The sequence below is a fragment of the Crinia signifera genome, chromosome 5, assembly GCF_055691185.1.
Source record: "Crinia signifera chromosome 5, ASM5569118v1, whole genome shotgun sequence".
Lineage (NCBI taxonomy): Eukaryota > Metazoa > Chordata > Amphibia > Anura > Myobatrachidae > Crinia > Crinia signifera.
The window spans coordinates 261,848,412-261,861,228 of NC_139221.1; the positions used below are offsets into that span (position 1 = coordinate 261,848,412).

The window sequence follows — 12,817 nt, forward strand, 5'->3', positions numbered from 1 at the left end:
TAGTACAGGTGGTAGTAGTAGTATTAGTAGCAGCAGCATTACAGGTGGTAGTAGTAGTAGTAGCAGCAGCATTACAGGTAGTAGTAGTACAGGTAGTAGTAGTAGTAGTAGTAGTAGTACAGGTGGTAGTAGTAGTAGTAGTAGCAGCAGCAGTACAGGTAGTAGTAGTAGTAGTAGTAGTAGTAGTAGTAGTAGTAGTAGCAGCAGCATTACAGGTAGTAGTAGTACAGGTAGTAGTAGTAGTAGTAGCAGCAGCAGTACAGGTAGTAGTAGTAGTAGTAGTACAGGTGGTAGTAGTAGTATTAGTAGCAGCAGTAGTAGTAGTAGTAGTAGTAGCAGCAGCAGCATTACAGGTAGTAGTAGTACAGGTAGTAGTAGTAGTGGTAGTAGCAGCAGCAGTACAGGTAGTAGTAGTAGTAGTAGTAGCAGCAGCAGCATTACAGGTAGTAGTAGTACAGGTAGTAGTAGTAGTGGTAGTAGCAGCAGCAGTACAGGTAGTAGTAGTGGTAGTAGCAGCAGCAGTACAGGTAGTAGTAGTACAGGTAGTAAAAGTAGTAGTAGATCTACAGGTTCAGACCCTTACTCACCCAGGATGGTACCAAGACTCTTACGCTTTCCTTTGTCATCTCAGGATTGGACTCCCCCCTATGTGGTATCCCTGACAAATGCCTCTCTTCACTCCAATCTATCCTCCATAGTCCATACATCCATTTGCAGGGTAGTGTGTGGGGGGCAAAATCATTCAATGGTTGCGACCATCAAATGATTTTTCCCATGCTCGCAAATCTAAGTCAGTCTCGGCTGACTTAGACTTGCAGCATCCAGGAACTGGGTGGGCGGAACCTGTAAGGCAGATGGCCGCACAGAAGCCCTGCACATGCGCGTATGCAAATATGCGCTGGACAGAAACATTGGTCTTCGGTGCAAATACGCCAGGGACCGAATCAACCAAAATGAGGGCCTGTGTCTGACTCAGAATTAGGCCCTGGATGTTTGTTGTTCTAAACCACTTGTAGATTAGGCATTTGCAATTACTACATATTACAAGAGGCTCGAGTTTCCAACCTTTAAGACACTAGGTAGTAAATGTATCAGTTTAGCCTTGAAAACCAGAAGCTATGTATGTGCGGCATTTTGTAAATCTCACACCGTAATAAATCTGTCACAAATACTGTAGCTATTATTCTTTCTAAGAATTTAGGTGGCTAGACATTCTTCATCATCATCATTATTATTATTTGTAATAAAATGAACTGAAAAAATGTTGATCTTTCAACTGCCACAATAACGTGCTAATTTATGTCCCCCGTATGAAAGAAGAAAAAAACAACTTTTAATCAACGTACCTTTGTCGCTTCCATAGTAGTAAAAGATGGACTTGCTTAGTGCACACCACCGTTTTTGCCATTCAGATGCAAAAAAGCTGTGATCTGAAATAGGAAAAAAATATATATATATGCTGTTATATAATAATATCATGCTCTGTTATGTACCTCATCAGCGCAGAGCAAAGGTTAAATAATTAATTGGTATGGCAAACACATATAAGAAATGGATACATTCTAATTATCATCAATGCGAGATGTACTAAGCCAACAAAAGTGATAACATGGAGAGTGATAAACCACCCACTAATTAGCTCCAACCTTTCATTTTCGAAACACAACCTGTGACATGCCAGTTGGGAGCCGATTGGCTGGTGGTTTATCACTGTGCAATTTTCAAGCTTAATACATATGGCCCTAGATGTACTGAAGCTTCTAAAACAGACAAGTGGTGATGTTGCATATAGTAACCAATCAGCATCTGTCTATCATTTTTGTAAAGGAGAAATGATAAAGGAGAAATGATACCTAGAATCTGATTGGGCACCACCACCAATTTTCATTTTTTGGAAACTTTAGTAAATCTGCCCCAAAGCACTGTTAGGTATGTTTGTCAGGAAGGCTTTTGCATTATTTTGTACACTGGATACCTGTGTGATCAGCACTGAAGCTAAAAATACAATGTTAGCAGTAGCACAATGTTTTTCAATAGATACCTCTTTTCCACCAAAATCCCAGGTCCGACCAGAGATTTGAAACAAAATTCCAATCCAGGTCAGAACCATATCAGACCCCATTGCCAATGGGTCTCCAATACAGGTTATTACGAGGCATCTTTGTTCACAGCGGTACTGTGACTTTATACAGATGGCCACTATCTCTGTAGAAATCCCATGCATCATCAGCAACATTATGTGCAATAGTGAACTTCTGATCAGCCCTATGGCTGTTCAGAATGTCCCTTTGTAACTTGGATACCAGGGCAAGTCCAACTGCAACACTCCCAGCAAAGACTTGTAACAAGCCAAATTTGACAACTCTGTTACCTCCCATAAACACATGTTGACTATCACTTTGCGTCCTAACTCCTCACTGCGATCATCACCGCTTATCATTCATCATACAGTCACAGGGATACACAGGTGCATTGGCAGTACAAAAACAATGGCCATCTGTGCAAACATTACATTGTGTCCACCTCTGAACCAGCTTGAGAGTCAAACTATTCACTTTATAAAAATACAAGTCTCAGAACCAAATTCTTGTGTTTCAGAGATGTCACTGGTTCCATGTGATGTCACAGTATCACAACCTCCTCCAACCTCCAAACTTTCAAGCGTTCCCTGAAAACTCACCTCTTCAGGCAAGCGTTTCATATTCCGGAACCCCGCATAACTACCAGTATCATAACAGGACTGTCTTGTAATCTGGGGGGAGTGCCATGTAATAGATTCCTATCCTTATGTATCCCTCCTATTATCTGTATAGATTGTAAGCTTGTGAGCAGGGCCCTCCTACCTCCAACCAGTTTGTTACCAACCAGTTTGTTTTATCACTGTTGTAACCAATTGTAAAGTGCAACGGAATATGCTGCGCTATATAAGAAACTGTAAATTAATAAATAAAATAAATAGTATTAATTGTCAAGAATTCTTGTTTTTACCCACACACATATATCCTTCTGTAATATATAATTTATTACATTTTATTTAAATTATAAACTTAATTTACTTTCCATTAATTTCTCTTTGTGCTTCTTTCAGAATAAGTTGGTGGTTAATAAGTAAAATAAACCAATGGTAATATTAAAGATGTCTAAAATCAGAAACATCTGTCTAAATATCATTGACATGTTGGCTTCCTAGAATAATAGAAAATCCATAGGAAGAAGAGAGATCCGCTCCACACAAGGATGGGGATTTACAGTATTGTGACGCCAAATGTAATGAGTTGGTGGTGGTAGCTCAGCACTTACTGTATATGAGTTATTGAGCAGATTAAGCAGACACATCTCATACAGCATTAACTATTCTATTACACAGAGGGAGTTAGTCTAAATGGGTGCACAAATGGTAACATGCAACAAGGTCATACACTGGCAAAACGTCGTCACAAGCAAAATTTTGACTCTGAAAAGGTCAAAACATGAAAATGTCGTCACACGTCCCCTCGCATGGCTTGCTTTTTTTACTGGTCAAGCTTTTAACAATGACAACAATACCTATGTCGACCATATGGTGTCTGTCTATTGGCTGTTGACCTAGACATTGCCAGCCATATGGATACCAGCTGAATTTGATACTTCTCACTTGAGCTATGCATTTAGTTATCTATTTTATTTGTTTCTTCATTAGTTTATCTCAGGTTAAAATTATAAGTTCATTTTATTTGTTTTATCTACTTCAAGTTCTTACAACTTTAATATTCTCTGATCAGTTTTTGGCAGCAACCACAGTTCCTATACTATAATTCCCAGGGTCCGATTCACAGATGTACATAAACCCAATGTGCATGTGTAAGTCTCCTAAATCGCTCACAGTGCCCCCAAACTGCAGCATGGTTGACATGCTGCAACCATTTTAGGGCAAAACAGGGGTTGTGTTGCCTGCATTTCCAGAAAATGGGGCCATGTTATTTCCATGTACTGGGAGTGGCCAGGCCAGTGTCTGAGATTTCCGATGGTTTTACTGGCTTTGCTAGTGGGCATGAGGTGGCCATTCAGTCTAAGATTAGGCTTTATCCTATGTTCACATAGTGTTCTGGCCATACTAGGTTAATGCATACTTTGGACCCCCTTACCAGCCTCAATATTTAGATTTATATCCAGCAGCCAGTAACCATTACTAGCCTTATTGCAATTTGATTCCAGCAATCAGTTCAACTCACCAGCACAAAGACATACTGGAAGGCTGAGACTGCCAATATTGAGATCATCCCAGTGACTTCAATAAAATACAGAGAACATCCCAGTGTCCTCAAAACAAATTATAGAGTACCCAGGTGACCTCCATGCAATACACAAAGCCCCATAGTGACATAAGAGCATCTCAGCTATCCCAATACAATGCAGGAAGCACCCCAGAGACTGACATACAATTTAAAAAGCATTCAAGTGACAGTAATACAGAGAGCATTCCAGTGATAACCATAACATATGAAAAGTATTACATTGGAGAACAAACAATAAATACTAAGTGTATCACAAATAGTATCCTAGTGACCATAGTGAGAGCAAAGTCCTGCAGTCTCTGCCTAACAGAACACGGAGAACATCAATGGCGACCCCTGCATGCATCTCTAGCACAGGCAATGCTGGAAATGTAACTTAGCTGCCACCACCTCTCTATAGCCTCCTGCATCAGCAAGTGTACATGCACGTGCCAATGCTGGCTCGCACTGGGTACACATTGTAAGAGAGCTTTTACACTGCATTTAGATTTCAGTTTGAACACACCCCACCCAAAATTAACTCTCTGCATGTTACATCTGCCCTAACCTGCAGTGCCACGTGGTTGTACCCAGTTGCTTGCTTTTTGGCTTTACTTACAAACATGAATCAGACCCACTGTACACATTGCATTATCAAGCATTATTTTATTAATTTATAGCTCTTTTTATTTTTGTGCTTACCTTTTCTGCGCTTTTCAAGATATCCTCCCTTTGAAACCTCTAGATCCTGGGCAGCAACTGGAGGATAGAGGTTCCCTACAGAATGAAGAGATATGTTTTTGTAATGGCCATTCATGTATTATTCAGTGAACAAAACAGTAGATACAATGGCATAACATATATTTAATGATATTTTGAAAGAGATGGCCTCTGATTGGTGCATTATGCTCACAATAACTGTCAGTGTAACACATTGCACTGTAGCTGGGTTCCCCAAAATTAGTTTGCTTCTTCTAATGTCATTAGATATTTTGCCATACTTACCTTTTTTTTGCTCCTCTCCACGAGAAGCCCACTCATCTGCACTTCGGGGGGTGGGGAGGGGTCCTGAAATCATCAAGCCCCACCCTCAGTATGGCAAATGACACAATTTGTGGGTCTACACTAAGCAGGTGGGTCTAAAATTACACAAAACGATGTCATTTGCAGAAATGTAGCCCTGAAGAACCACGATTGCTGGAATTTCACAGGTGGAGGAGGGGGGGGGGGGGTGCAGGCGGTGGGGCTTTGCAGGGGACTTGTCCATCTTTCCAGAACCTGATTTTCGTGAGCCTTCCAGTCATTCCAGAAGGGTAGGCAAGTATGTATTTAGCTTTATGCCACCTTTGTGGAAACTTTATACAACAGGTGTGATTCAAAATACAAAAAGTCACTGTCAGCATGCTAAACATACTGTATTGTGTTCTTGTATCATCCTGATGAATGTCCTCCTAATCCATGTCAAATTAATACATCATACCTGACCAGCATTACAAGTGCCTTCTGGTAGTGGGTGTCTAAATGGAATTAGGGTGTGTTATCTGCTTTTACTGCACTTATTTAATAACAGTTATTTATATAGCGCATACATATTACGCTGTGCAGCGCTTTACAGAGAATATTTGAACAGTCACATCAGTCCCTGCCCCAGTGAAGCTTAAAATCTATATTCCGTACCACATATACACACACAGACATTCTAGGGTTAATTTGTTGGGAGCCAATTATCCTGCCAGTATATTTTTGGATTGTGGGAGGAAACCGGAGTACCCGGAGGAAACCCACACAAGTACGGGGAGAATATACAAACTCTGCAGTTAGAGGCATGGTGGGAATCGAATCCATGACCTCAGTGCTGCGAGGCAGTAATGCTAACCATTACACCATCCGTACTGCACTTGGATACAACAGTGCTGGATCTTTGCATCTGTGCATCATGAAAGCAGCTTTGTGTCATATCCAAGAGCAAGAAAAAGCAGCACTGACTGATGATATAAACATATAGAAAAGCAACCCAAATGAAAGTCAGATTGCAAAAGCAATGTATCTTCTGTATTTCCGATTTGCATAAATGCGAGTATAGGATGATTATAAATCTAATAATTTTAACATTTTAATTATAAACATTTTTCTATCATCAGTTAAATTATTATATAATTCAATTTTATGACCACCACCTACATTCTAGGAAACTGTCATGTGGTAACATGATTTTATCTTTGTCAATACACTGTCCCATAAAGTGGAGATCTACTGAAAGATACACATGACCCCATATGTGTGATATGTGATATCTCCGTATGTGTGATCTGACCCCATATGTGTGATACCAGAAGTTAAAGTGCGCATACATTATCTAAACAGCATGCTCAACTCAAGATGTAACAAATAGTACTTAACTTTGGGAATATATTTAATACAATGTAATCATAAAATGACAGCAAGAAGGAAAAAAATAGATGGGAGGTCCAGCAAGGTCTACAGGACTCATCATCTAAATGAGCCTTATTACGAGAAGCTGCAGCAGTTAAATAAGATATACAGTGTAAGCCTTTTAATGCAAGAGCTATTTTTTCAGTCCGCAAGACAGTAGTAAGAAAACAAGCATCAGGGAGATCAGATGCATCTTTCTCAATAACCTGAGCCAAGAAAGAGGACAAGCAGTCTGCTGTACAGGTTCCATCAGATATTTTGAATATTGCGATGAGTCAACTTACGTCAAGTGAGAGCGGACGGACGCTGTGTGACATTTCCTGCTTTTAACACTACACAAACATATCTTCAGTGTTTAACAGATAAGAATACAATATCATTGTCTCTGTTAACAGCAGAGATGCCCTTTCTCTGACAACTGTCAGTAGTTTCTTTCTTGTTTTCTTTTTGATATGACCCAGACTCTACCACCACAACATACAAAAACATTAATACTCAACCAAGCAGCAGTTTTCCAGATGCTGTACAGCTTCTAGCATGTTGAAAAGATTATATATGTGTTTTAGACTGCATCTACTGTACTAAATTGATCCCCACATTAAAGTGGCCTATTTATGAACTATGGGGTTTCAGAGCCGATAATTATCATTTCTGCTTATTGCAGCAATAATACATTAAAGATTGCAAACAATTATTCAAATAAACACATGCATAGAAAGCGGAGGCCCTTCCCTGTGATGAGTTAGCAATATAAAGAGATTAAAAGCTGTGTGCCAAGGGATAGCGGAAAGTAGTACCTTTATTTAAAAAGGGAAGTAAAACACATCAGAGAAATTATAGAACTGTAATTCTCACATCAATAGTGCGGAAGTTATTGGAGGGTATATTAAGAGATATAATTAAAGATTACTTGGTCTGCAATAAGATTATTAGTGGGAATCAACATGGATTTGTTGAGGGAAAGGTCACGTCAAACTAACTTAATTAGCTTCTATGAGGAAGTTAATGAGAACTTAGACACAGTGGTTGTGGTCTACTTAGTTTTTTGCTAAAGTGATAATGTTGATCTACAAAATGGGGGAGCTGGGTCTAGAAAGCCACATTTGTACTTGGATCAAAAATTGACTGAAGAATAGGTGAACAGAGAGTTGTGGTAAATGGAACAAATACAAAATGGGTTAGAGTTTTAAGTGGTGTACAGTACCTCAGGGTTCAGTGCTGGCACCACTTTTTTAAAATATATTTATTAATGATATACTGTAGGAGAGGGTTTAAAGTGTTTATTTTTGCAGATGTCATTAAACTGTGTAAGGTAATAAAATCAGATCAGAATGTCACCTCTCTACAGAGAGACTTAAACATACTGGAAGATTGTGCAGCAAAATAAAAGATGAGGTTCAATATAGATAAATGTAAAATCATGCATTTTAGGACAAGGATTCAACTTATAAATTTATACCACTTTTACACCAAAACTGTAAAAGTTACAAAACTGTTACACCGGCGTCCCCCGGCATTATGAAGTCGGGCCCTGAATCGGCGCTTGGAGATGACATAATCTCCAAGCGCTGGGAAACCCGCCGACTGACATGCTGGGGGCCCAGCCTCCGTCCATGAGGTGAATGGATGCCGCACACCTGGGTCGGATGACCCGGGTTACCCATTTACACGGCCCCTGACTCCGACCCTGAACATTTTCTGGGTCAGATACTGGGTAATAGGACCCGGGTTATTTTTTTTTACCCCTTTTACACCAAGCCCCGGCCCAGACTGGAGTGGCAATAACCCGGGTCGCGGCTCTAGTGTAAAAGGGGTATAAATGGGGTAGAGGTAGGAGAAACGTTGGTACTTATGTAGTTTCCCAGTGTTCCCACGGCCAGCGTAGTTAGCGTAGTCAGAATGCCCATCAATATCAGCTTCTTATTCCTGCAGCCAGCGTAGTTAGCATAGTCAGCGTCCCTGTCAGTATCAGGGATGCTGCCTCGCGGACACTACGCTGACTGCGCTAGGCTGCCACTAGGTGCCGACGTGAAACTACACAAGTACCGAAACGTTAATAGAGAAGGACTACTTCGGGTGCACATTGACAATAGACTTAGCGGTACTTATGTAGTATCTGGGCTGCCGATTTTTTGATTGTATGCCTTAAGTTAAGGCATACAATCAGATGCGATGCGATGCGATATCGCATCGCATCGCATCGCATCCGACCATCGGATGCGATGACCCGATTTTTCCATAGGAATCAATGTTAAAATGATTCCTATGGAAAAAGGGGTCCTTTTCATACCCCTACTATCCAAGTGGGCATGGAGTTGGATATAAACCTGTGGCCCGAAGCGTGGCGAGCGAAGCGAGCCCCGCGAGGGGACGGTATTCGTCCCCTCGCGGGGCTCGCTTCGCTCGCCACGCTTCGGGCTCGGTGGCTCGCTACGCTCGCCACAGGTTTATATCCAACTCCATGCCCACTTGGATAGTAGGGGTATGAAAATGACCCATTTTCCCCATTGAATTCCATGTTAAAATGAACTCAGTCCATTTTAACATTGATTCCTATGGAAAAATCGGGTCATCGCATCGCATCGCATCGCATGGTCGCATGCGATGCGATCTCCCGATCCGACCCGATTTAGAAATCGGCAGCCCAGATACTACATAAGTACCGACTTAGCTGTAGTGCTCAATGTCAAGGAGAAGCGGCTAAGGCCAATAAGGTGTTATCATGCATAAAAGGGGCATGGAAGCAAGGGAAGACAGTGTCATATTGCCACTGTAAAAATCTTTGTTGCTGTGTCATCTAGAATACAGGGTACAGTTCTGGGCACCACTTCATACTGTATCTTGGAACTGTAAAAGGGTTCAAAGAAGGGCAACAAAATTGATTAAGGGAATAGTGTCATTGGGTTATGAGGAAAGGCTAGCCAGGTTAGGTATGTTTTCATTAGAAGAGAGGCTTCTAAAAGGAGATATGATTAATATATATAGAGAGAGGTTCAATACAGGTAAACTGTTTACTATAAGGACTGTGCACAAGACACACCGATACTCACTAAGGTTAGAGGAGAGAAATTTCCATACCTGGCAAAGGAAGGGATTCTTTACAGTAAGGGCAGACTCAATAGTAATATTTAAGAAAGGGTTAGACAATTTTTAGCAGAAATATATTTCCAGGGATATAACTATTAATTATATTGTACAACAAATTCAACTTTATGGACTAGTGTATTTTTTCAAATACATCTACAAAAATGAACAAACTGCGGCTAAAACCTGAATGATATCATAAACTCTATAGTTCAGTGCTATCACCGGACCCCTGCCAAACATGCAGTCACTGACGTAATTGTGTTCAGATGATAGGGTGTATCATATCGATCCGCAGGATCACAAATTCTTAACAACATAGTGGGTACACACTGAGCGATATGCACAACGATATCATTATCATGCAGGTCGCATAGTGTGTACCCAGCTTAAGGATCTTTTGGATTTCTATCCCAGTAAATCGTAACGGAATGTTGGTCAGTGGGCTACAATAATTAATGCCCACTAAAGATGGTATAACCTACTGGTAAATTTTACATTTTAGCAGCCCCATGTATACCAAAAATACTGGTAGTACCAAATACCTGATTATTATGTATACATATCTAGGAAGAAGCCTTGCTGATGTCTGCAAGGCACCTAGAACAGATATTATGTATATTGCAATAAGACAATGATCCAAAGCATAAAGCAAAAAACACACTTTTTCAATTGAGAAAATGTGTTTTTTATTTGTATTTGGCATTACATAGTTTTCTGTTTTGACCGCTGCTGAGAATTACCAAATTAATTAATTAATTTAAATTCATAATGTGATATAGTTCAATTTATTTATGTTAGTGTTAGAAATAGAAATCTCCCCCAACCACTCTACTGTATAATTAGATCCAGCCATGCCCAATGATACAGCTTGATGGCTATCCCTGCGCAGACCAGACAAGTCGAGGATGGGATGAACACGTCTGATTAGGAGAAGCAAGTCTTGGAGGGGACACAGTTATATAGAAACTCAGAACTTCAGAAGTGCCAAACAAACAATGTGATGTGTACTCTCCTCCAGCTGGACATTATCGTTTTTGGATGCTGTCCATTTCACAAATTGAAAATGTTGGGAAGTATGCCTAAGTTGTCTTCTATGGCAATTGTAATAAAAAGAAAAACATGATACATTTGAACATATTGTAAGAATGTGCCCCGATGCTGGGACAGCTCCCCTGCTCTCCGCACTGAAGTGGCGAGCGTAGCGAGCCACCGAGCCCGAAGCGTGGCGAGCGAAGCGAGCCCCGCGAGGGGACGGTATTCGTCCCCTCGCGGGGCTCGCTTCGCTCGCCACGCTTCGGGCTCGGTGGCTCGCTACGCTCGCCACAGGTTTATATCCAACTCCATGCCCACTTGGATAGTAGGGGTATGAAAATGACCCATTTTCCCCATTGAATTCCATGTTAAAATGAACTCAGTCCATTTTAACATTGATTCCTATGGAAAAATCGGGTCATCGCATCGCATCGCATCGCATGGTCGCATGCGATGCGATCTCCCGATCCGACCCGATTTAGAAATCGGCAGCCCAGATACTACATAAGTACCGACTTAGCTGTAGTGCTCAATGTCAAGGAGAAGCGGCTAAGGCCAATAAGGTGTTATCATGCATAAAAGGGGCATGGAAGCAAGGGAAGACAGTGTCATATTGCCACTGTATAAATCTTTGTTGCTGTGTCATCTAGAATACAGGGTACAGTTCTGGGCACCACTTCATACTGTATCTTGGAACTGTAAAAGGGTTCAAAGAAGGGCAACAAAATTGATTAAGGGAATAGTGTCATTGGGTTATGAGGAAAGGCTAGCCAGGTTAGGTATGTTTTCATTAGAAGAGAGGCTTCTAAAAGGAGATATGATTAATATATATAGAGAGAGGTTCAATACAGGTAAACTGTTTACTATAAGGACTGTGCACAAGACACACCGATACTCACTAAGGTTAGAGGAGAGAAATTTCCATACCTGGCAAAGGAAGGGATTCTTTACAGTAAGGGCAGACTCAATAGTAATATTTAAGAAAGGGTTAGACAATTTTTAGCAGAAATATATTTCCAGGGATATAACTATTAATTATATTGTACAACAAATTCAACTTTATGGACTAGTGTATTTTTTCAAATACATCTACAAAAATGAACAAACTGCGGCTAAAACCTGAATGATATCATAAACTCTATAGTTCAGTGCTATCACCGGACCCCTGCCAAACATGCAGTCACTGACGTAATTGTGTTCAGATGATAGGGTGTATCATATCGATCCGCAGGATCACAAATTCTTAACAACATAGTGGGTACACACTGAGCGATATGCACAACGATATCATTATCATGCAGGTCGCATAGTGTGTACCCAGCTTAAGGATCTTTTGGATTTCTATCCCAGTAAATCGTAACGGAATGTTGGTCAGTGGGCTACAATAATTAATGCCCACTAAAGATGGTATAACCTACTGGTAAATTTTACATTTTAGCAGCCCCATGTATACCAAAAATACTGGTAGTACCAAATACCTGATTATTATGTATACATATCTAGGAAGAAGCCTTGCTGATGTCTGCAAGGCACCTAGAACAGATATTATGTATATTGCAATAAGACAATGATCCAAAGCATAAAGCAAAAAACACACTTTTTCAATTGAGAAAATGTGTTTTTTATTTGTATTTGGCATTACATAGTTTTCTGTTTTGACCGCTGCTGAGAATTACCAAATTAATTAATTAATTTAAATTCATAATGTGATATAGTTCAATTTATTTATGTTAGTGTTAGAAATAGAAATCTCCCCCAACCACTCTACTGTATAATGAGATCCAGCCATGCCCAATGATACAGCTTGATGGCTATCCCTGCGCAGACCAGACAAGTCGAGGATGGGATGAACACGTCTGATTAGGAGAAGCAAGTCTTGGAGGGGACACAGTTATATAGAAACTCAGAACTTCAGAAGTGCCAAACAAACAATGTGATGTGTACTCTCCTCCAGCTGGACATTATCGTTTTTGGATGCTGTCCATTTCACAAATTGAAAATGTTGGGAAGTA

The 12,817-nt window shown here is 40.5% G+C and overlaps 1 protein-coding gene across 1 annotated transcript in view; it reads right to left on the bottom strand.

The window, feature by feature from the left end:
• The window catches only part of SKAP2 (src kinase associated phosphoprotein 2), a 257,554-nt gene that overhangs the window by 96,291 nt on the left and 148,446 nt on the right, over positions 1-12,817 (bottom strand). Inside the window, exons 5-6 of the mRNA XM_083188933.1 lie at positions 4,956-5,030; positions 1,347-1,430 (exon numbers count right to left, since the gene is read on the bottom strand). Coding sequence (XP_083045059.1) covers positions 1,347-1,430; positions 4,956-5,030 — 159 coding nt within the window. The remainder of the gene's footprint in view (positions 1-1,346; positions 1,431-4,955; positions 5,031-12,817) is intronic.